General features: G+C 58.5%; 3 protein-coding genes across 3 annotated transcripts in view; all 3 read left to right on the top strand.

Moving 5' to 3' along the window:
* Positions 1-22,162, top strand: part of LOC101519962 (sialic acid-binding Ig-like lectin 5) — a 48,643-nt gene extending 26,481 nt beyond the window's left edge. Inside the window, exon 6 of the mRNA XM_058674123.1 lies at positions 21,780-22,162. Coding sequence (XP_058530106.1) covers positions 21,780-22,156 — 377 coding nt within the window. The 3' untranslated portion in view covers positions 22,157-22,162. The remainder of the gene's footprint in view (positions 1-21,779) is intronic.
* LOC101520215 (sialic acid-binding Ig-like lectin 8) lies at positions 5,169-8,210 on the top strand. The gene is given in 8 exon segments (XM_058674127.1): positions 5,169-5,627; positions 5,630-5,674; positions 5,804-6,082; positions 6,295-6,342; positions 7,220-7,339; positions 7,342-7,476; positions 7,748-7,844; positions 8,129-8,210. Coding segments are annotated over 8 exon segments (1,191 nt in total). The 5' UTR covers positions 5,169-5,233; the 3' UTR covers positions 8,202-8,210.
* On the top strand, positions 18,585-23,497 carry SIGLEC10 (sialic acid binding Ig like lectin 10). The gene is made up of 9 exons (XM_058674126.1): positions 18,585-18,712; positions 19,407-19,787; positions 19,916-20,200; positions 20,871-21,134; positions 21,280-21,327; positions 21,438-21,695; positions 22,280-22,373; positions 22,480-22,579; positions 23,202-23,497. Exons 1-9 carry the CDS (start codon positions 18,652-18,654, stop codon positions 23,427-23,429), a joined length of 1,719 nt encoding a protein of 572 aa, XP_058530109.1. The 5' UTR covers positions 18,585-18,651; the 3' UTR covers positions 23,430-23,497.
* The last annotated feature ends 205 nt before the right edge of the window (positions 23,498-23,702 follow it).

Below are 23,702 nucleotides of genomic sequence, written 5' to 3'. Positions count from 1 at the left end.
CCAGGTTCCACGGAGCTTTTGTCCGTGCTCCCACGTTCGCGTGCGCTGGTCCCTCTTCACACGCGTGGCCACTGCGTGACTCTGCAGCTGGAAACCAAAATAAATCTCCTCCGTCCTGAGTCGCTTTTGAGGCATTCCTGAAGGCTGACTCATACTGTGCTCGCAGAGGAAGAAGCGGGAGGGAGAGCTTGCCCTCGGGGCATCTGCAAACCAGGAAGCGGGACTTCACCGGGAACAAGACCCAGCGCGGCCTGTTCCTGGACGGTCTCCAGGGCGGTGAGGGGGACAAGCGCTGCGCAAAGCCAGTGCGCGGCCCAGTGAGGGCAACCGACCCAGACGCGCTCTGGGGCCGAAATCTGCAAAACTGCTTCTCTCTTCAGCGGGCAATGTTTCCCCTCTCAGTCTCTCACAATCTGTCACCGAAGCTTACACGCTAGTAGTATAAAATTGTATTTAAAAACAAGCAGTATTGATAAAAAACTATATAGCCATGGGCCCAGCACAATAGCCTAGTAACTAAAGTCCTCACCTTGAACATATCAGGATCCCATATGGGCGCGGGTTCTAATCCCGGCAGCTCCACTTCCCATCCAGCTCCCTACTTGTGGCCTGGGAAAGCAGTCGAGGACGGCCCAAAGCCTTGGGACCCTGCACCCATGTGGGAGACCTGGAGGAAGTTCCTGGCTCCTGGCTTCAGATCGGCACAGCACCGGCCATTGCGCTCACTTGGGAGTGAACCATCAGACGGAAGCTCTTCCTCTCTGTCTCTCCTCCTCTCTGTACATCTGCCTTTGCAGTAAAAATAAATAAATTGAAAACGAACAAAAACACTGTAGAGCCACACTGCTATGCTTGGATATGTTTTGAAACTTCCGATATCTGGAACTTGGATCTCCAGTTGAAGGCATTAGGCAGGCGGGTGGAAACTTCCTCCGGCTCTGGCATTTGAAGTTGGGGCACTGAGGAAGTGATCAGGATTAGATGAACACGCTAGGGTGGTGCCCCATGAATGACTCCTGACTGCTTTCTTCATAAGGAAGGGACCACCCGGCCAGATGCCCACGCTGCCCGAGGCCTCTGCCAGTAGCAACGCCATCACCAGCCATCAGAACTGTAAGCAAACCTCTCCCTTAGAAGGTTAACCTGCTCAAGCATTTTAACTACAAAAATAAAACTGGCGAGTACACATATCCTGATGCTTTGAGGATAGTTCAATGTTAGCAAGATAACAACCGGTTCTATCTTTAAAAAAATAGAGGCTGGTACAATGGCATATCAGGCTAATCCTCTGCCTATGAAGGCATCATCTCGTACGGGCGCCGGTTTGAGTCCCACCTGCTCTACTTCCAATCCAGCTCCCTGTGTGTGGCCTGGGAAGGAAGACCCTTTTTTAAAAATTCTGTGGGGGGGAAAAAGACCACTAGGTTCTTTGGTTGCCAAAATGCAATCTGTAATTACCTTTACAGTATGAATTCTATAGTGGGTGAGGGGGTGCGTGGCATCAGATCCAGGCAGTCTGAGGAGCAGGGGGTCTTACCTCGCACGACCCACTGTCCTCGGGATGGGGAGGAGCTGGGGCACCCGGTGCCAAGCCACATCACCCACCATGATCCTCTCTGGGCATCTGGGCTACCTTTGCCTGCAGCTCCACTTTGCCCAGCCACGGCCACCAGGGGGAGCCATGCTGCCTCTCCCTGAACCTCTTTCAACTAAATAAATGACTATATATTTACTGCTTCACTGGATCACTTCTGGGAAGATCCATTTATTTGTGAGGTCTCAGCCACAGGTTCTGGGCTGCACTGCCATCATTTTAAATTCTCCAACACTTGTAGCTTTCTCAAAGCTCGGGTTGCTTCCTCTCCATGGTGCCAAAGCGGTTCAGGAATCAACTTTCTTCCAAGGGGCCATCGCTGAATTCAGCGGAAAGAACACTGTCTCCAACAAGCCGCAAGAGACTGCCTAAAACATTGTATCACTAACGTTTCGTTGGTGTGTTGTCTCCAACAAGCCACAAGAGACTGCCTAAAACATTGTATCACTAACGTTTCGTTGGTGTGTTCCCATCAACAGGGGCAGGACAAGCACTGTACCATCTCACTTGGTCTACAACTCTTCAGAGCTGCATTTCCACTCAGCCTGGCATTTGGTTCCGAGTCGAGAGGCAGTTAACGGCGCTCGCATCCGTCTGGGATGGCTGCTCAGGAAAGCCTGGTTTCTCTGGACCTCGGAGAGGAAGCTGGCTCCTGTGGAATCACAAGTCGCAGTAGGACAGGTGTGGGCAAGCGCTTCAGGACTCCCAGCTCCAACCCAAACCCACATCCGTGCGTTCTGGGTGTCTGGATTCCACCTGCTGCCTGGCTGGCATTCCAGCCCCTTGTAATCACTGCCCTCCCTTCCAAAAAGAGCCTGTGCAAGACTCCAGCTCCCAGCTCTCAGAGTACTTCAACAAACACGATGACGCTCGGAGTCCCCAAAACGGCCCTTCTGCAGGCGGAAACCTCCCTTGACCAAGGAGATAAGACCCGAGCTTCCTCTCCGCCGGTATCACAGCACGGTTAGAAACAGGGTCACCCAGGAGTTCCTGTGGTCGCTACTGCTAACATAGCCTGGAACAGCAGTCGCTCCTTCGGCCACGTCACTCGTGTCCTAGGCGCTCAGACACACCAACCACGAGTGATTCATGAGTGTTGATGCTGCTGCGCGTGGACATGCCGAGAAGCTGCCGTTCACATTCGTCAGGGGATAAACGTTGCGCAGATTTGTGATGCAACAATGTGAATCTAAAGGGGCACTGCGAAAGGTTGGCAGGGAAGTGACAGGTAAGCCAATTTGGCTTTGTTTTTATATAATACGTATTTTCTATGAACTTCCTCAGGATCACTACTACGTAACACTGCCAAACTACATACTGAAAAAATGGTTAAACAGGCAGATTCCACGCTACGTTTTCTTTACAATAACACATGAAAAGGAAAGCTGTGCAATTCACACCGGAAAAAAAAAAATGACACCACACCAACGTGCTTTCTTTTGCTCTCCCCACAGCCCCGGCCCCCTGCCCCGCTGTCCCTGCCTCTCCCCACAGCCCCGGCCCCCTGCCCCGCTGTCCCTGCCTCTCCCCACAGCCACAGCCCCGGCCCCCTGCCCCGCTGTCCCTGCTTCTCCCCACAGCCCCAGCCCTGGCCCCCTGCCCCGCTGTCCCTGCCTCTCCCCACAGCCACAGCCCCGGCCCCCTGCCCCGCTGTCCCTGCTTCTCCCCACAGCCCCGGCCCCCTGCCCCGCTGTCCCTGCTTCTCCCATCCTCCCATCGCACGAGTCCTGGGGAGATGCAAATTGGCATGGCAGAGGCATCCCATGGGGTCCTCCTGGTGACCCATCCAGCTCCCACCTGCTGCCCGGCTGGCCGTCCATGGGATCCTCCTGGTGACCCGTCCAGCTCCCACCTGCTGCCTGGCTGGCTATCCATGGGGTCCTCCTGGTGACCCATCCAGCTCCCACCTGCTGCCTGGCTGGTCGTCTATGGGGTCCTCCTGGTGACCCGTCCAGCTCCCACCCGCTGCCTGGCTGGTCGTCTATGGGGTCCTCCTGGTGACCTGTCCAGACCCGTCCAGCTCCCACCTGCTGCCTGGCTGGCCGTCCCATGGGGTCCTCCTGGTGACCCGTCCAGCTCCCACCTGCTGTCTGGCTGGCCGTCTATGGGGTCCTCCTGATGACCTGTCCAGCTCCCACCTGCTGCCTGGCTGGCCGTCCATGGGGTCCTCCCGGTGACCCATCCAGCTCCCACCTGCTGCCTGGCTGGTCGTCTATGGGGTCCTCCTGGTGACCTGTCCAGACCTATCCAGCTCCCACCCGCTGCCTGGCTGGCCGTCCATGGGGTCTTCCTGGTGACCCGTCCAGTTCCCACCTGCTGCCTGGCTGGCCGTCCATGGGTCCTCCTGGTGCCCCAGTGAGGACAGCACCTGGGTCACACCCCAGGCATCTGACCGATTCCTCCCCTCTGCAGGCAGCAGGAGTCCTCTCCGTGTGTATGCCGGATGAGTGAAGGAATGAGTGGTTACTTCACATAAAATGACACATGCGGTCTCACAAAAGTCAAAAGCAGGGGCAGTGGGGCTGGCACTGTGGCGCAGCATCCCATATGGATGCTGGTTCCAGTCCCAACTGCTCCACTTCCTATCCAGCTCCCTGCTAACATGCCAGGGAAAGCAGCAGAGTGCTCAGGCTCCTGGGTTCAAACCTAGCCCTCTCCCTCGCAGCCATCTGGGGAGTAAGCCAGCAGAAGGGTGAGCTCTCTATCTCTCGCTATTTATTTTTTATTGGAAAGGCAATATGCAGAGAGGAGGAGATACAGAGAGAAGGATCTGTCCGCATGGTTCATTCCCCAAATAATCACAATGGCTAGAGATGAACCGATCCGAAGCCAGGAGCCAGGAGCTTCTTCAGGGTCTCCCACGTGGGTGCAGGGTCCCAAGGCTTTGGGCCGTCCTCGACTGCTTTCCCAGGCCACAAGCAGGGAGCTGGATGGGAAGTGGAGCCACTGGGACATGAACAGGCACCCATATGGGATCCCAGCAGTTGCATGGCAAAGATATAGTCACTAGGCTACCATTCTGCCCCTACATGAGCATCTTAAAAAGAAACCACAAATATTGACAGTCATGGTCCTTTAGACCATAATTCCCTCTACTGGAAGGTCCACTGCTGCTGTCCTGGACAGCAAATCCTGGGCTAAGCATGGCTTGGCTGTGCAGAGAGGGGCCAGGTGCCCACAGGGGGCCGCTGAGGGGCAGGATGGGCACCCGCTCCCATACCCTAGGCCTCCCCATCCTGCTGTCCCTGACCCATGTGACTGCCCAGGTCTGGCTAATTGAGCCCCAGGTTGGCTCTGCCAAGGCAGGGGGCCTACAAGGAGGCAGGAGACAGGGGTCGTCGGGAGCAGGGGAGGGCAACCTTGGCTCTGGAGTACACATGGGATGCCCGCAGGCAGAACCCCAAGGGAGGACGGAGGGACCCCCACCCTGCTTGGGCCAGAGGGGCCTGAGGGCCTGAACTTCCTCCCCTTCCTATTGATTCCCCCTCCTCCACCTCCTCCTCCTCTCCACTCCTCCCTCCTCCTCCTCCTCCTCCTCCTCAGTGCTGTGGTCTGGCCTGACTTCCTCCTCGTGATAACCAGAACCTCCAGGAGCAGGTGCTCAGTCTGTGGAGAGGACTTGCGGCTCCAAGCTGGGACATGCCATGGCCGGCACCGCCGCTGCTCTTGCTGCTGCTCATCCGGAGCCGGGAGGCGGCTCAAGGACAGGTGAAGTGGCAGGACCTCCGGCTGCAGGTGCAGGGCCCGGTGGTCGTGCAGGAGGGTCTGTGTGTCCACATGCCCTGTGAGTTTTCCTACTCGGAGGACGGCTGGACCGCCTCAGACCCAGTGTTTGCCTATTGGTTCTGGGACGGAGCCAATGTGAAGCAGAACGCCCCAGTGGCCACCAACAACCCAGAGCAGAATGTGGAGGAGGAAAGCCGGGGCCGATTCCACCTCCTCGGGGACCCCCAGACCAACGACTGCTCCCTGAACATCACCGATGCCAGGAGCAGGGACATGGGGACCTACTTCTTCTTTGTGGAGAGGGGAAGTCCACGTGGAATTTTAAGGCTCAGAAGCTCTCTGTGCGAGTGACAGGTAAGTACTGGCTCCAGGAATGGTCCCAGGACAGGGCTGGGAGGGATTCCCCATCCTGGCAGGTGCTGGGGTCTCAGGGAGGAGCCCAGACCCTGCCTCCTGAACCTGTGCCCCCCTCCCCCCACCCAGCCCTGACCCACACCCCTGACATCTTCATGCCGGGGTCCCTGCAATCCGGCCACACCAGCTCCCTGATCTGCTCCACGCCCTGGGCCTGTGAGCAGGGGACGCCCCCCACCTTCTCCTGGATGGGGGCCTCTGTGTCCCACCTGGACCCCTCTATCACCCACTCCTCGGTGCTCAGACTCAACCCACGGCCTCAGGACGACGGCACCAACCTCACGTGTCAGGTGACCCTACCTGGAGCCTTTGTCACCACGAGGAGGACCATCCGACTCAGTGTGTCCTGTGAGAGCTGGGCGTGGGTGCGGGGTCTGAGGACAGTGGGATGGGGGCTCAGGGCCTGGACACTGGGTGCTGGGTCCTGGAATCCCAGTTAAGGGGACAGGAGCAGGATGCAGGGTCCACCTCTTCTCTTAGCCAACCCCTGAGGACTGAGGCCAAAGCCCATCACCCGCCCAGCATCTCCACGGACTCAACTAGGGGGTCCTTCTGTCTAGACTCTCCACAGAACATGACCATGATCGTCCTCCAAGGCTCTGGCTCAGGTAGGGAGCCACAGCTCCCCAGGGTTGGGGGGAGCGGGGCTGGCCCCTCCTCTTCCTGCACTTGCGCCCCACTGACCTGGGATCCCTCCTGGTGGACACGGTGGGTTAATTCCAGCCCCAGAGCCATGGACGAGGGAGGAGGGCCATGTGTCCCCACCCATCCCTACACCTGCCCTCTGCGGCCCAGCCTCTAGGACCCACACCCCAGTGCTGGTTCCTCCAGCAACTCTGCTGCCTGGGGCGGGGGGTGGGGCGGTCCTGAATGCACCTGCGGCCTCTGTGCCCATCCTCCCAGTAAGTGGGAACCGAGAATGCCTGGAAGAGGATATGGTCACAGGGCCACCCCAGAGCTCAACGGGGTCTGTGCTCAGGAGCTGAGGAGCTTCTGCCCGAGGACCTGAGCGGTCCCTGGGATCCGAGATGCGGGGTTCCTGCACTTCCCTGGAGCTGAGGCTCCAGTGCGGGATGGACGCTCCTCTGTGGGCATCTCCATGGGCACCAGACACAGCTCTGAGCTTATTACCTCTGAGAAAGCAGCAGTGACCACATCCGTGGGTGTACATGCTTGCTTGTTCGAGGTGTGTACGTGTACATGAGTATATGCAGGGCTATATTCATATACAGGCGTGTGTTCTGTATGTTGCATTGCGTGTATGTCTACATGTTTGTGCACACGTGTGCATACATGTTTGGCGCCGTTGTTTTTTAGGAAGGGGCCACAAGATTCCCTGCCCGGCAGGGTCCCTCTGGGCCCCTCCCACAGTGCCCGGCCCGCCTTGCTTAGTTCTGAATCCGTCCCTCCCCCCGCCTCCCTCGGTGCCCTTCCGCTTCGTCCCTACCACATGATCGTGCCAACCCTCTCTATCTCTGTCTGCAGCATCCACAGCCCTGACGAACAACTCGCTGCTGCTGGAGGCAGAGGGCCAGCCCCTGCGCCTGGCCTGCGTTGCCATCAGCCACCCTCCCGCCAACCTGAGCTGCAACCGGGCCGGCCTCCCCCGATGCCCTCACAGTCCTCGGAGACTGGGGTGCTGGAGCTGCCTCCAGTGCGCGCTGCGGACCAAGGGGAGCTCAACTGCCGAGCTCAGAACTTGCTGGGCTCCCAGCACATCTCGGTGACCCTGAGCTTGCAGAGTAAGGGAAGGGGCAGTGTGGACCGTGGCTGCCACGGGCGCTCAGGGGCAGGCAGTGGTCCTTCAGAGAAAGCAACAGTGGGCTCTGGCCGGCCTCACCTTGGCGGGACCCCAGAGGGCCCTGGGCGGTCAGGCGTGGGCTGTGGCAGTCCTGAGCCAGAGATCCCGGGCTGGAGGCGGCAGGCACAGAGCCACGGCCTGGTCCTCCCGGGACGGGGAGCACAGGGGCTGGAGGCCCAGCCAGTGATGCCCTTCATGACGTGTCCCCATAGGGAAGGGAGGGTCCCTGGCGCAGGTGGTCCAGGTCGCCATCGGGCAGGCAGTGGCCAAGATCCTGCTGCTGCTGGGCCTCTGCCTCGTGGTCCTCAGGTAAGGCTGCCCCTGGGGGAGGGCAGGGCCCATGGCTGCATCCCACAGGCTCAGCGCTCAGCAGGAAGGGAAGGGGTTCCAGGGCCTGTGGGCCAGGTGGCAGCAGAACACGAGAGCCAGTTGTCAGCTGTGCCTGACTCCTGATGTGTGTCCAGGGTGAGGAGGCCTGGCGGGGGTGGGGACTGGGCCGGCTCCCTGCCCTTAGTGGCTGTCCAGGCCCTGACCGCACAGGGCAGGTGGGCTGCAGCCCGCTGCTCCCGTCGGCCCACCCCGCTCCCTCTCAGGCTGAGGCCCCGCAGGAAGGACGAGCCTCGGGCCAAAGCTGAAGAGGACAGCGCATACATGCAGATGCTGTGATCACAGGTGAGCCAAGCGGGGTCTCACCCCCCACTCGGCCGCCCCCAGGGCCCTGGCCTCTCACACCACGCTGAGCCCACCTCACTTCCTGCTGCTGGTCACTGCCCCTCGCCCACACTCAGGCCTCCAGCGCAGGCCCTATCAGTCCAGCGCCTCTGCAGCGTGGCCAAGGAGGCACCTGGGCTCTGCATGCTCCATGCTCCGTGCTCCAGGAAAGCCGTGGAGGATGACTCAGTCGCTTGGGTCCCTGTACCCCTGTGGGAGATCTGGAAGAAGCTCCTGGCTCCTGGCTTCCGACCCGCTCAGCTCTGGCCTTGCAGCCATGATGGAAGATTTCTCTGTCTGTGGCTCTGGCTCTTTGTCTCTCTGTAACTCTACCTTTCAAATATACATAAATAAATCTTTAAAAATAAATAAATAAATAAATAAAGAGCTCGGCAAAATAGTCTAGTGGTTAATGTCCTCATCTTGCATACACTGGAATCCCATATGGGCACCGGTTCTAACCCCGACGGCGCCACTTCCCATCCAGCTCCCTGCTCGTGGCCTAGGAAAGTGGTCAAGGACGGCCCAAAGCCTTGGGACCCTGCACTCACATGGGAGACCTGGAAGAGGCTCCTGGTTCCCGGCTTCAAATCAGCTGAGTTCCAGCCATTGCGGCCGCTTGGGGAGTGAACCAGTGGACGGAAGATCTTTGTCTCTCTTTCTCTCTGTATACCTGCCTTTGCAATAAAATATAAATAAGTCTTTTAAACAGAAAGAAATAAAGAAAGAAGCAGAGTACGCGGGAGTCTAACAGATACTCGGAGTGGGGGTGCAGCGTGCCAGGCAGCAGCTGGGTCTGCCGCGCCACCATATCTGCGCAGATGTTTGGGGAGAGTGGGCTGCTTCAACACAGGTGGACAGGGGTGGCGGCCAGCCAGGGAACCAGCATTCCAGCGCCGTGTGCTCACCTGGGCCACAGCATCCAGGCTGACCTCTTCCAGCTCTCCCCAAACACATAACGAGACAACTGTGAAGCCACAGGTGCCATTGTGCTGGGTAAACCCACACCTCAATGTGTGACAACCATCTGTGGCTACCATGCCATGCAGCCCTAACCCCTCAGTGTTACAGGGAGCCACAGGGCCTCATTGGTGCTCAGACCACACCCTGCAGGCCTGTCTGCTCTGGCATCCTCCCCGCTGACCCTCCCCTCTCCTCTTCCCAGCCTCTGGTCCAGATGACCATCTTATAGAGAGAAGGAGAGATGGAAAGAAAGACCTTCTACCTGCTGGTTCACTCCCCAAGTGGCCACAATGGCCGGGGCTGTGACAATCCAAAGCCAGGAGCTTCCTCCAGGTCTCCCACGTGGGTGCAGGGCCCCAACGCTTTGGGCTGTCCTCCACTGCTTTCCCAGGCCACAAGCAGGGAGCTGGATGGGAAGCGGAGCAGCCAGGATAGGAACTAGCACCCATATGGGATCCTGGTGCACACAAGGCTAGGACTTTAGCCACTAGGCTATCACACCAGGCCCAAATATTTAGTTTCTTTTAAGAGTATTTTGAGGGCCTGGTGCAGCTCTGGCATCCCATAACGGCACGAGTTTGAATCCCAGCTGCTTCATTTCCACATTAGCCACTCCCTGCTAATGTGCTTAGAAAAGCAGTGGAGTGCAGCCCGAGTGTGTGGGGCCCTGCGCCCACACGGCAGCCCCGAAGAAGCTCCTGGCTCCTGGCTCTGGCCCAGCCCAGCCCTGGACGTTGCGGCCATTTGGGGTGGGAGTCAATAGATGGAAGCTCTCATTGTTTCCTCCCTGACTCTGATTTTAAAGTAAATAAATATTTTTTTTTTTAAAGAGTGCTTTGTTCCACTGCTGGGAGTAGAGCAGCCACTAGCTGGTGGGCATCCGGGCCTGGCTGATGATAACCTGTGATAACCGCACCAGTGTGCCGGCAAGTTTTGCCTGTTTTATCCCCACCCCCACTTCTAAAAGATCCGTGGGGAAGGTGAAGGGACGATGAGCCAGGACACTCTGTCCCAAATCCCAAGAAGGTGGGGGCGGGTGCAGGGCTGCAGATTGCCCCGGGGGCTGGGCCAAGAGGGGCTAGGCTGCTATACCCAGTGCAAAGAGCCTGACGCGGTGGCCTAGCGGCTGAAGTCCTTGCCTTGAATGTGCCAGGATCCCATGTGGCGCCAGTTCTAATCCCTGCTGCTCCATTTCCCATCCAGCTCTCTGCTTGTGGCCTGGGAAAGCAGTCGAGGATGACCCAAAGCCTTGGGATCCTGCACCCGTGTGGGAGACCCAGAGGAAGTTCCTGGCTCCTGGCTTTAGATTGGCGCAGCATCAGCCGTTGCGGTCACTTGGGGAGTGAATCATCAAATGGAAGATCTTCCTCTCTCTCTCTCCTCCTTTCTGTATATCTGACTTTCCAATAAAAATAAATAAATCTTTAAAAAAGAGAGAGAGAGCTGGGACTGGGAATGGAACACTCTGCACCAGGCTGCTTCACCTGTTGATAAACGCCAAGACTGGGGCAGGCCATGCCACACTGGGCCATAGCACCTGCTGGCACTCAGGGCCCATTAGGCTCCTGTTCTGGGCCTCTGATTCACCAGTGAGCATGAGAGCTGGGGCTAGGGGCAGGCCAGGCTGCCTCAGAACTGTCAAAACCACTCAAGCAATACACTTGGAGCACAGTGTCCCACAGTGGATCTCTAAGGCGCCATCGAATGACCCTCCCCATCGCTTGGAGCCGGTGTACTCCAACAGCAAGGAGCGGCCCCCTTCCCTCTGCCCCTGCCCCCGCACTGTGGACACGGGAGGAAAAAAAAAAAAACAACTGAAACGCTTGTCTCACCCACCGTCCTCCACCCCAATCAGAGGCCCACGGGCATGCATCCCTCTCAACTATGCAAGAAATGTTAAAAATAAAATAAAAATGTGTATTTAAATTTAAAAGAGTACTTTGACTCCAAACTCTCTGCTAGACGTGTGATGTGCAAACGTCTCCCCGACCCTACAGTTGCTCAAACCGCTGATGGTTCCCTGTGCGATGCGGAGGTCTTCTCTCCGGGTGTTGGAATCATCCAGGCCCAGGTCCCACAGCGCACCCTGAGTCCTCACTAATGCTTTCACAGGTTCGAGTCTTCTAGGGAAGTCGTCTTTGTTTTGTTGTGTGTCTGTGAGAGGCAGTTACAGAGAGACACAGAAAGGGAAAGAGAGAGCTCTCCCATCTGCTGCTTTACTCCTCACACGGTGGCAGTGCCAGTGCTGGGCCAGGCGGGAGCCAAGAGCCTCACACTCCATCCGGGTCTCCCACGTGGGTGGGGCCGGGGGCTGGCCACCTGGCCACCTGCACAGGCCTCAGCCAGGACGGTGCCCTCGGGTCAAGTTCCTGAGCTCAGTCACATCCACAGGTCTCAGACTGAGCCCCTCGGCCACCACCCACCCAGGGAGCTGCCCCGGTGACCTCCTGCACCCCAGGTCTCCCTCACCCCACACCTTCGCCCCTTCCAGCCTCGTCCTCAGCCGCACATACTGGTTTCCTGCACGAGGACACGATGCTTGGGGACACGAGGGCTCGGTGTGCTGGAAAAGACATTGTGAAGGGACCAAAGTAAAAGTTACATTGTGAGGGGAGAACCTAGACCCCCCAGTGAGAGGCTGGCTCCAGAACGTTTCAGACTGAAGTAGAACCCTGACCACCTGCCCGAGCAGAGAGCCACAAGGCTGGTGTGTCCCGCAGCCGGGTCACAGCCAAGTGCAGCCCTGTATTACAGCAGGGAGCCACAAGGCTGGTGTGTCCCACAGCCGGGTCACAACCAAGTGCAGCCCTGTATTACGGCAGGGAGCCACAAGGCTGGTGTGTCCCGCAGCCAGGTCACAGCCAAGTGCAGCCCTGTATTACGGCAGGGAGCCACAAGGCTGGTGTGTCCCGCAGCCAGGTCACAGCCAAGTGCAGCCCTGTATTACAGCAGGGAGCCACAAGGCTGGTGTGTCCCGCAGTCGGGTCACAGCCAAGTGCAGCCCTGTATTACGGCAGTGCATGGTCTGGAGAGACGCCCCCTCAGTGATGGACCAATAATTGAAACACTCCCCTCCCATCACTTCTGGGGAAACATGAGAGTCACTGCCACGACTCCGACAACATCACACTTCCTCCTTGTTAGGAGGGATCCTGAGAAGAAGCCAAAAAGGGAACTGGTGTGTTGGTGAGGAAGTGAAGATGCTGGAACCCCTGTTCTGTGTGCTGGACACAAGGTGGCCCAAGAGAAAACAGCATGATGACTCCTCAAATCACTGAACACAGAACGCTCCTGGGACCCGCAGCTCCACTTCTAGCCATTCAACACAGAGCATGGCCAACAGCCATGAGCCGATTGTTGGGGTGTTCACAGCCACAGCAGCTGCAAGGGTGGGCCCACCCTGACTGCAGAACAAGCTCAGGGGACTGCCACTCTTTGCCGACTTCGGCAGGCCCGACCCCCGAGTTCACCAAGCTGCATGACATCACCCTCAGCCGTGACGGTTGCTAGATGATCCCATCACACGAGGGGTTTCTGAGGGCAGATTCATGGACACAGGAAACGCAGTGGTCAATACAGGGTCAGGGAAACAGGAGGACATCACTCCAAGGGGACAGAGGGTCTCAGAACTCCAACGGTGGTGAAGGTCGCTCAGCCTGTGCCTACTGCCCCTGGACACCTAGATGCTCACGGATGATGGATGAATGAGTAGGTGGATGCATGGATGGATAGATGAGTGGATGGATGGATGGGTAAGTGGGTGATGGATGGATGTGTGTCGATAATGGATGGATGGATGGAGGATGAGTGAATGGGTAAGTGGGTGGTTGGCTGGTTGTGTGTGGATGAGTGAATGGGTAAGTGGGTGGTTGGCTGGTTGTGTGTGGATGAGTGGATGGGTAAGTGGGTGGTTGGCTGGTTGTGTGTGGATGAGTGGATGGGTAAGTGGGTGGTTGGCTGGTTGTGTGTGGATGAGTGGACGGGTAAGTGGGTGGTTGGCTGGTTGTGTGTGGATGAGTGAATGATGGATGGAAGGATGGATGGGTGGATGGAAGGATGGATAGGTGGGTAGATGGATGGATTGTGTAGATGATGGATGGGTGGATGGAAGGATGGATGGATGGATGGATGGATGGATGGGTGGGTGGACTGATGCTGCCTTCACTCTCCTCAGAGCCTCTTCACATCTCCACTCCCAGATGCTCACACAGACCCCACTTGCCCTGTATCCTGCAGGACATTCCACTCTCCTCCCTACACCCCAAACCGTGCAGCTTTGAGGTTCTCAGGAGCAGGGCTCTCCCTCCCTCTCTCTCTCACAATCTCCCTTGGGATTATGTTGGATGCCCCTGGATAAACTTGGCTCATCTACCTAACTGAAAACCCTCTACTTACCCCTGCAAAGCCCCTTGGGCCTCATGGGGTACCTTAGTCCCAGGATTTATCTGCCATATTACAAGGCTGGCCCTGCGGTCCGCTGGCTTTTGCTGAGGGCACCAGCACCAAACGATAATCCACCCTCGCGGTGGTGCTGGATGCCTGGATAGCCACTGGAATGGGAGCCATCCTGGACCTCTTCCATCTAACAGACACCCACAGGTGCCCACGCTGGACTTGCGTGCGAGAGCTGATGCTACAGAACGGTGAGAAGATGCACATGACAGTTGATCCTCAGGAAGATGTAGACCATCTCAGGGTGGCACCAACGAACTGAAAAGAATGGAGACAAGACTATGCAAATCGCACATCTGCCGAGCCCAGTTTCCATAATCAATTCTCACCAACAAGAAGACAAAACACCCTCTCGGGGCTGGTGCTGAGCCTCCACTTGTGGCACTGGCATCCCTTATGGGCACCGGTTTGAGTCCTGGCAGCCCCACTTCCCATCCAGCTCCCTGCTTGTGGCCTGGGAAAGCAGCCGAGCACGGCCCAAAGCCTTGGAGCCCCTCAGCTGTGTGGGAGACCTGGAAGAGGCTCCTCGTTCCTGGCTTTAGAGCAGCTCAGCTCCAGTTGTTGCTGCCATTTGGGAAGTGAAAGAGTGGATGGAAAGTCTTTCTCCTTGGGGGTCCTTCTGTCTCTCCTTCTCTCTGTAACTCAGCCTTTCAAATGAAAAATAAAACAAATCTTAAAAAAAATCTTCATTCAGAATTGGATCAACGAGTTGAACAGGCGTTCATTCAAAGTGTATCTACAAATGCTCAGTGCATACCATGGGGTGGGGTTTCCAGAAACGCCTCCAAACCTCAGTAACTTTCCACGTGGGACTGTTGCCTCACACCGTGAGTCACCAGAGACACAGGAAGAAGCTACAACGGGGCACCGCATCACCAGCATGTAGATGACGCCCTACAGTGAGCCCCATGTGGAAGCCGAAACCCCAAATGTCGTTGGCGAGGATGCAAAGGTGTTTGGCAGCTATGGAGAACAGTTTGGGGCTCCCTGATAGGTTCAACATAGAGCCACCACATCACCCAGCAACCCTACCCCTGGGGAAGTATCTGAAAGGATGGACAGCAGGTGCTGGCAGGGCTTAGCCTGGATTTCCAAATCAGCACGGCTCCCACGGACTGAGACATGGAGGCAGCCCAAATGCTGCTCTGTAGGGAGGTGGGCAGGCACGCACAATACACCTGTATGCCGGAGGAGCCTTCATCATTCAAAAAAAAAAATGGGGGTTGGTACAGCGGCTCAGGGGCTAAACCCTCACCTTTCATGTGCACCAGGATCCCATATGGGCGCCGGTTCTAATCCCGGCAACCCCACTTCCCATCCAGCTCCCTGCTTGTGGCCTGGGAAAGCAGACGAGGACGGCCCAAAGCCTTGGGACCCTGCACCCGCGTGGGAGACCTGGAGGAAGTTCCTGGCTCCTGGTTTCTGGCTTCAAATTGGCTCAGCTCCAGCCATTGCAGCCGCTTGGGGAGTGAACTGGCAGACGGAAGATCTCTCTGTCTCTCCTTCTCTCTGTAAATCTACTTTTCCAAATAAAATAAATGTTTTTTAAAAAAATGAAGCTCCAATTCCTTCTCCATCATGCATCACTCGTAAACATCACACTTGGCAACAGCCCCACGTGGAAAGTCAGCGAGGTTTGGGGGCGTTTCTGGAAACCCCGCTGAGAGCATTGCCCCTGAAGGTAGCGGAGGACTGAGCAATCCGCTCCCGTGGACTGCAGGGGCCACAGCAGCAGCAGCAGGCCAGAGGACCCCAGGGAGCTGACTACGTCAGGGGCCAAGTTTCCTTCTGGGGCGATGAAAACGGAACCAGGAGGAAGGTGTGGTCTCACAGGGGAACCCCCACACGGTGTAGCCCACTAAAGGTAGCACTGAAATGGCTGAAATCAAGACTTGAATGTTTTTCAACTTATATCACCTTTTAAAAAAATATTTATTTGAAAAGCAAACTTACGTAAAGATCTTCCATCGGCTAGTTCACTCCCCAGAGGGTTGCCACAGCTAAGCTGACCAATTCATAACCAGGAGCTTCATTCCGGGTCTCCCACTGGGCCATGCTCGGCTGCTTTCCCAAGCAGGGAGCTGGATGGGAAGTGGAGCTGCCAGGACTCAAACCGGTGCCCATAGGGGATGCCAAAGCCGCAGGTGAAGGCTTTACTACTAGCTAAGCCACACACCACTACTTTAAAAATAATAATATTAGTAATAAAGTAAAACAGAGATACTGGGGGAGCAAGCAACCGCTGTTTAATTCTCTTTCCGTGTGATCCATGAGCAGAGCCAATCAGCAACGGTTTAAACTGCTCGCCTCTGAGACCGGGCGAGGGAGCCGGCTGGGTGACCCAAGCGCTTGGGTGACAGCGGCAGGTGGCCAGCTCCAGCTTGCTTCCGTGTGACAAGCCTCCCCTTGGCAAGAGCTCTGTCTGCAACGCGTGCATGGCCCAGCTCCGGCTGCAAGGACGCAGCTCCTCTAGGTCAGCCTGCGCTGGCAAGTCCGCGCGCCTCCTGGTGGCCGAGTCCTGTCTGCAGCGCTGGCCTCCACCTGAGGACGCTGGGAGGTCAGGTCTGTCCTGGACCAGAGGACACAGGAGGCTGGGGGGGCCCGCCGGCGGGGGCACTGCCTAGCATACCCTCAGCACCCTCTAGGCCTCAGCCACGCCTGGACTCCACCCAGCGCTGGGACCGTCCTCCCCCAGCATCCTGAGCATTCCCCCTCTTCCTTCTGAGGAAGTCCCCAGGCCTCTCCTTCCAGGCTCCCTAGCACAGAGTTCAAGGTCGACTCCATCTCACATCCTCTCAACAACAATGTTGGCCACCAGCATCCTTACGGGCGCGGGTTCCAGTCCCGGCTGCTCCATTTCCTATCCAGCTCCCTACTTGTGTCCTCGGGAAAGAGGTGGAAGATGGCCCACGTGCTTGGGAGCCTGCCCTCACACGCGAGACCTGGAGGAAGCTCCTGGCTGCTGTCTTGGGCCTGGCCTGGCTCCAGGCAGTGTGGCCATTTGGGGAATGAACCAGGGCATGGGAGAATATCTCTCTGTAACTGCCTTTCAAATAATTTTTAAAAACATACATTTATTTTTATTGAAGAGGCAGATTTACAGAGAGAAGGAGAGACTGAAAGAAAGATCTTTCATCTGCTGGTTCACTTTACAAATGGCCACAATGGCCAGAGCTGAACTGACCCAAGCCAGGAGCCAGGAGCTTCTTCCAGGTCTTCCAAGCCGGTGTCGGATCCCAGCGCTGTGGGCCACCATCCCCTGCTTTCCAGGCCACAGGCAGGGAGCTGGATGGGAAGCAGAGCAGCCGGGATTTGAACCCGTACTTATATGAGATGTTGGCACTTGCCGATGGAGGATTAACTAACTGAGCCATTGCACCATCCCTCAAATAATTTTTTAGAGTTGGCTTTGAAAGCCCTAAGTTCTAATCCCAGCTGCCCCTTTCCCATCCTGCTCCCCGCCTGTGGCCTGGGAAAGCAGTCGAGGACGGCCCAAAGCCTTGGGACCCTGCACCCGCATGGGAGGCCTGGAGGAAATTCCTGGTTCCTGTCTTAGGCTCAGTGCAGCACTGGTCGTTGTGGCCAGTTGGGGAGTGAATCAGTAGATGGAAGATCTTCCTCTCTGTCTTTCCTCCTCTCTGTATATCTGACTTTCCAATAAAAATTAATACAATCTTTAAAATTAAAAAAAAAAAACTTTAAAAATAAATGCCTGTTTGAGACGCAGAGTAACTGAAATAGGGTCTCCTATGTGGGTATAGGGACCCAAACACTTGGGCCATGCTCCATGGCTTTCCCAAGTGTGCCAGCAGGAGCTGGAGTGGAAGTGGAGCAACCAGGACTCGAAATATGCTCTGGTATGGGATGCCACTGTACCACATGCCAGTTATAAAAACAGTTGGAACAAATCAATACAGAGAGTGTGCGGCCAGGGCAGGGTGGAGGTAAGGTCAGCAGAAGGAATTGAGGCTCTCTTGAAAATGTCCATCTCAGCATCTGGGGCACCGTGGAAGTTCTCCATGGGCATCGGGGTGCCTGGCCCATTCCAGGCCATGCAGCGGTTGGCAGGACGAGCCCAGGGTGCCGCTAGACAGAGCTGTTCTGGGGGCCTGAAGGGGTGGATGAGGGGACAACAGCTGGGGGCTCTTACTCCGCCCCCGCCACCCCAGCTGTGTCTTCTCCACTGCCTGGAGCTCCGGCCAGCAGTGTCCACCCGGGGCCAGGTCCTCAGTTCACGAGCCAGTGTTGTCCCCAAGGATGGGATGGACAGGTGTGGGCAGGGAGGCAGGACAGACACCTGAGGGGCAGGCGGGGCTTCTGGAGGGTCATGTGCTCACCAGGGAGGATGAAGAAGTGGGCAGAGACCAGCCTAGGGATGCCAGATTTAGACCAATATGCAAAATGTCTGGATGCGTTTAAATTTGGAACTGAAAAATGAAGGACTTGTGTGTGTGTGTGTGTGTGTGTGTGTGTGTGTCCATCCCGTGCAGTGACCAAAGAGAGCGAGGCCCTCTGTCCATCCCTGACCGGGCGGCCTGCACTCCAGCAGCCAGGAGCTCCCCCTCCGCGAACCCTCCTCCACCTCCACCACGAATCCCCAATGAGAACTTTCACTTCTGCTTCCTCAATGACCAGGACCAGAGGGAGGGTCCCCACCTCCCCCATCCACCCACAGCTTCCCCCGGGGGGCAGACGCAGACACCCCTCCCCTGCTCTCCCCCTGAGGCGTCTGGGACAAGAGCTGCCCCACCAGCCCCAAGGCCGGCCAGCAGCACCCTGCCCCACCAAGAGAGACAGAGACGCCACCGAGGGACCGGCTGGGCGAGGCAGGCACAAAGGGGAAGAGGGTCCCACGGGCTGGGGAGAAGCTCCCTGTGTGCCTCGGTGCCCAGGGCTCCCAGGGCTGCCCAGGGCTCAGCTTCCGCCCTCGGCTTCCCCTTCTGCACAGCCCCGAGCAGCGGCTGGCCGCCCAGCTGGGGAATGCACCTGCATGGTCTGGCACCTTGCTAAGGCCATGCTGCCGCTGCTGCTGCTGTCCCTGCTATCAGACGGTAAGTGGGCCAGCAGCCTACGGGGGACCTGGGTCCAGCTGGGCTGGGGCTGAGCCTCCGTGTGCCCACGGGGTCCTGGCTGGGGCTGAGCCCCTGTGTGCCCATGGGGTCCTGGCTGGGGATGAGCCCCTGTGTGCCCACAGGGTCCTGGCTGGGGATGAGCCTCCATGTGCCCACAGGGTCCTGGCTGGGGCTGAGCCTCCATGTGCCCACAGGGTCCTGGCTGGGGCTGAGGCTCCGTGTGCCCACGGGGTCCTGGCTGGGTCTGAGCCTCCGTGTGCCCACAGGGTCCTGGCTGGGGCTGAGCCTTCAGGGGGTTCTGGTTGAGGTTGGGTCTGAGCCTCCGTGTGCCCACAGGGTCCTGGCTGGGGCTGAACCTCTGTGTGCCCACAGGGTCTTGGCTGGGGCTGAGCCTTCAGGGGGTTCTGGTTGAGGTTGGGTCTCAGCCTCCGTGTGCCCACAGGGTCCTGGCTGGGGCTGAGCCTCTGTGTGCCCACAGGGTCTTGGCTGGGCTGGGGCTGAGCCCCCATGTGCCCACAGGGTCCTGGCTGGGCTGGGGCTGAGCCCCCATGTGCCCACAGGGTCCTGGCTGGGGCTGAGCCTCCGTGTGCCCACAGGGTCTTGGCTGGGGCTGAGCCTCTGTGTGCCCACAGGGTCTTGGCTGGGCTGGGGCTGAGCCTCTGTGTGCCCACAGGGTCTCGGGCTCAGGACTGGCTGTACAAGGTGCAGGTGCCGAGCCTCGTGAAGGTGCAGGAGGGCCTGTGTGTCTTCCTGCCCTGCTCTGTCGAGTACCCCAAGGATGGCTGGACGGACACCACCCCGGCCTATGGCTACTGGTTCACGAAACTCACTGACACGCTCAAGGGCGCTCCAGTGGCCACAAACCATCCGGACAGAGAGGTGCAGGAATCTGCCCGGGGCCGGTTCCTGCTCGTGGGTGACCCCAGCAAGTACAACTGCTCCCTGTTGCTCAGAGAGGCCCGGAGGGAAGACATGGGCTTGTATGTCTTCCGGCTGGAGAGGGGAGAGAGAGTGAAATATAATTTCAAGCAATGGCTCATGCTGGAGGTGACAGGTGTGCCACATGGTGGGAACCCGTGTATCACCTGGGGGAGGGGCTGGGCTCCTGGGCCACGGGGTGGGGCGGGGCAGGGGGCTCTCGCAGGGGCGACCCGGGTACTGGATGTGTCGCCTGCCCCCCAGCCCTGACTCAGAAACCGGACATCTTCATCCCTGAGGCGCTGGAGCCCGGGCGACCAGTGAAGGCCCTCTGCGTGTTTAACCTGACCTCTGAGCTGTGTCCAGCCCCCACTTTCTCCTGGACGGGGGCTGCTGTGACCACCCAGGGGATCCAGCTGCGGAGCGCCCACTACTCGGTGCTCAGCTTCACCCCCAGGCTTCAGGACCAGGACACTGAACTCACGTGCCGGGTAGACTTCATTCTGTCGGCCAGGAGCACCCAGGAGACCGTCCACCTCCACTTTGCCGGTGAGTGCACAGGCGCACGGTACCCCAGGCGATGGCCATGCCCTGGCTCTCGGTCCACTCCCAGGGCTGTCCTCCTCAGGCGGCCATCCTTTCCTTTTCCTAAGGGAGTTCTTTCCTTTGGTGGGGAACCAAATATTCCCCACCCCGAGCATGGCATGTGACGCCACAGCTTTGGACTCCCTGGCATCCCATCAGAGAGGTCCTGGCTTCTCTTCCCCTCTGGCTCCCTGCTGCGGCACCTGGGAAGTGTCTGGGCACCTGCCATCCTTGTGGCACAGAGAATAGATTCCAGACTCCCCCCACTGTGGCCATCTGGGGCGTGATGTAGATGGACTCTGTCAATCTGCCTTTCAAATCAATGAAACAATCTTTGTTTAAAACAAAGAAACCCTCCCTGAAGTGAGCTCACCATCTTGTTGCAGCCGCCCCCAAAGACCCAGCCATCAGCTTTTCTTGGGACAAGACATCAGGTATGGTATTACCAGGGTGTAGCTGGGCCAGTCCTCTTTTCTTGGCGGGGGCGGGGGGGGGGGGGAGTGGGGTTGTGTAAAGAAACCTCAGTGAGCAGGGGTGAGCTCCTCCTAAATTGTCCCTCCCTCTCTCTCCTCCCCCTTGTTCCCTGTCCCACCCCCTCTATGTCTCTGTCTAGCCCCCTCCCCCACCACAGCAGTCCTGAAGCCCCAGGAAGGCACCACTCACCTGGAAACCCAGCGAGGCCAGTACCTAAGGCTTGTCTGCACTGCCGCCAGCCAGCGCCCCGCCACGCTGACCTGGCTCCTGTGGGACAGAGTCCTCGCTAGGTCTCTGCCCTCGAATCCCACGTCCCTGGCGCTGGAACTGCCGGTGCTGAAGCCTGAAGATTCAGGGCGCTACACCTGCCGGGCTGAGAACAGATGGGGTTCGAGTCAACGTAGCCTGGACCTGGTTGTGAACTGTAAGTGTGGCCTCGGCCTGGCCCCTCCAGGTCCTGGTTGGCCTGGGACCCTGCAGGTGGCTAACCTCTCCCCTACCCCGTTAGTCCTGGTCCTGTGCCCTGAGGGGGCCCCTGCCCCTCTGCAGCTGCTCCCTGTCTCTTCCAGACCCTCCGGAAAAGCTGACTGCAATGCTTGCCCAAGGAAACAGCACAGGTGGGAGAGGGGGCCTGCTGCCTGGCTGGGGGCCACCCGCAGCAGGTGGGCAGCAGGTCTGCTGATCAGTTGATCAATCGATCGCCCATTCTGCCTATTTCCTCCCTCAGTCATGGATAACCTCCGGAACGGCTCGGTCCTCCCGGTCCTGCAGGGACAGCCCCTGCGCCTGGCCTGTGTAGCCCGCAGCAGTCCCCCAGCCGTGCTGAGCTGGACCTGGGGCACTCAGGCCCAGAGCATCCTGCCACCCTCAGAGCCAGGGGTCTTGGAGCTGCCGCAGGTGCAGCCAGAGCACGAAGGAGAATTCAGCTGCCTGGCTTGGAACAAGCTGGGTGCCCAGCGCCTCTCTCTGTACCTAGCTGTGCACTGTGAGTAGGAAGGGGACAGCTGGGTCCTGCGGAAGGGAGGGCACTGATTGACCCTCTCCTAGCACCCCTCTCCCCTCCTCTCAGACCCCCCACGGCTGCTGGGCCCCTTCTGCTCCTGGGAGGCCTGGGGTCTGCACTGCCACTGCTCCTCCCAGGCCCAGCCGGCCCCGTCCCTGCGCTGGCGACTCGAGGAGCGGCTGCTGGAGGGGAACAGCAGTGGGAACAGCAGTGTTGCCTCCTTCACGGTCACGTCCAGCTCTGCTGGGCCCTGGGCCAACAGCTCCCTGAGCCTCCGCGGGGACTTCCGCCCTGGCCTCAGGCTCAGCTGCGAGGTCTGGAACGTCCACGGGGGCCGGAGCGCGCAGGTCCTGCTGCTGCGGCTGCCAGGTGTGGGCCCCTGCCCACTGATGCCCAGGGGGCGGAGCTGGGGCTGGAGCTGGGCAGGACAGGAGCCTGGGTAGATGGAAATGCAGCGAGATTGAAGGTCAGTGGGTGCAGCAGGCTGAGCCCTCGGAGGGCAGCAAGAGGAGCTGCCTGGCGGAGAAGGGGCCTGACCAGGCCCCACGCTGCTCCCTCCCTTGCAGATGAAGGGGGCTTCGCACCCACAGTGTTCTCCAAGGGGGTGTGCTTGGGAATCGGCGTCACCACCCTCCTCTTCCTCTGCCTCATCCTGATCATGTGAGTTCGAGGTGGCACTTGCTCGCATGTGGGGGTCCCTCAGGGTGGTGGGGGGATGGGCAGAGGCGGCAGTGGACGCCAAGCTGGGGTGCTCATTCCCCCACAGCGTGAAGACGCTCCGGAGAAAACCAACCCTGGCGGACGGCTCGAGGGCCAAGGTGACGCGGCGCAGCACCTTCCTGGAGTACATCAACGTGGTCCCCAAGGTGCGTGGAAGCGGGCGTCCTGGCCTGCGGCATCCCCTTGCCTCAAGGGCGGGGGACGCAGAGCTGCCCGCAAGCGGGGCAGGGAGTGGTGCCTACTTCCTAGCTTGTTCTAGGCGCTTCTTGCCCTGTAGGGAGTTGTCAGCGGCCACTTGCTGTGATGGGGTGATAATGATGCTCTGATGGTGTCCCTAGCCTCTGGGGGCCACTGTCCCCCCCCCCAGCCATCCCCAACTCATCTGCCTCAGAGCGAGATTAGGCGGCTGAGACCCCCGAATCTAGGTGATTTCACTTCATACTGGGACCTCCCGCTGGCTCCTTGTAGCCGCAGGTGCTAGGCTCGCCACCGTGTCTGGGGTGGCTGAGCCTTCTCTCCTGGTGCCGGTGTGAGTTCCCACCGCGTTTGGCACTGCTGCAGGGGGAACTCCTCTTTGTCACACCCACGCACCGTCTGGCTGCACCATCAGAGGGGCTCACCACTGTTTCCTCGTGGCTTTTAATCAGCAATGCGTTACTGGAGTTTTTGCCTTTGCTGCTGGTCGCATTGCAGCAGATTCTGGCCCAGTGAGGGCGGGATTCAGGCTCAGTGAGCACGGGTGATTTATCCCTCCTCATCACCACCCAGGCTCAGAGTCACAAGGGCAGACCCAGCAGACCTTCCCAGGACCCGGCTCCAGGTACGGCTGCCCTCGCCCAGGAACACAAGAAGAACCCAAAGGGGTTGCACGCTGTATCCGGGAGCTGCCAGGAGGAGCTACACTACGCCGCACTCAACTTCCCCATCCTCAGACCCCGGGACTCCCCGAAGTCTGAAGATGCCCATGTAGATTATGCAGAAGTCAAGTTCCACTGAGGAGCTCCTGGGTTTCAGAACGGGGACTCCAACAAACGGGGTGCAAAGGCCCAGTGTCTCTCTTGCACTCTCTCAGAACACGTCACCCCACTCACACCCAGCAAGCACCTGGAACATCTTAGCAAATCCCTCATGTACCAACTGGCCAAAAGCCACGTCGGTCCTAACTTTATCTTCCCACCATTACTCCTTACGCAACGGAGTGTGGTGACGACTTAGAGAGGACGCGCATGCTGTCAGGGGCAGCTCTTGTACAACGACGGCATTTGCATT

The sequence above is a fragment of the Ochotona princeps genome, chromosome 16 (assembly GCF_030435755.1).
Source record: "Ochotona princeps isolate mOchPri1 chromosome 16, mOchPri1.hap1, whole genome shotgun sequence".
NCBI lineage: Eukaryota > Metazoa > Chordata > Mammalia > Lagomorpha > Ochotonidae > Ochotona > Ochotona princeps.
The sequence above is the reverse complement of the archived record's forward strand: the minus strand, read 5'-3'. Positions and strand labels throughout refer to the sequence as shown.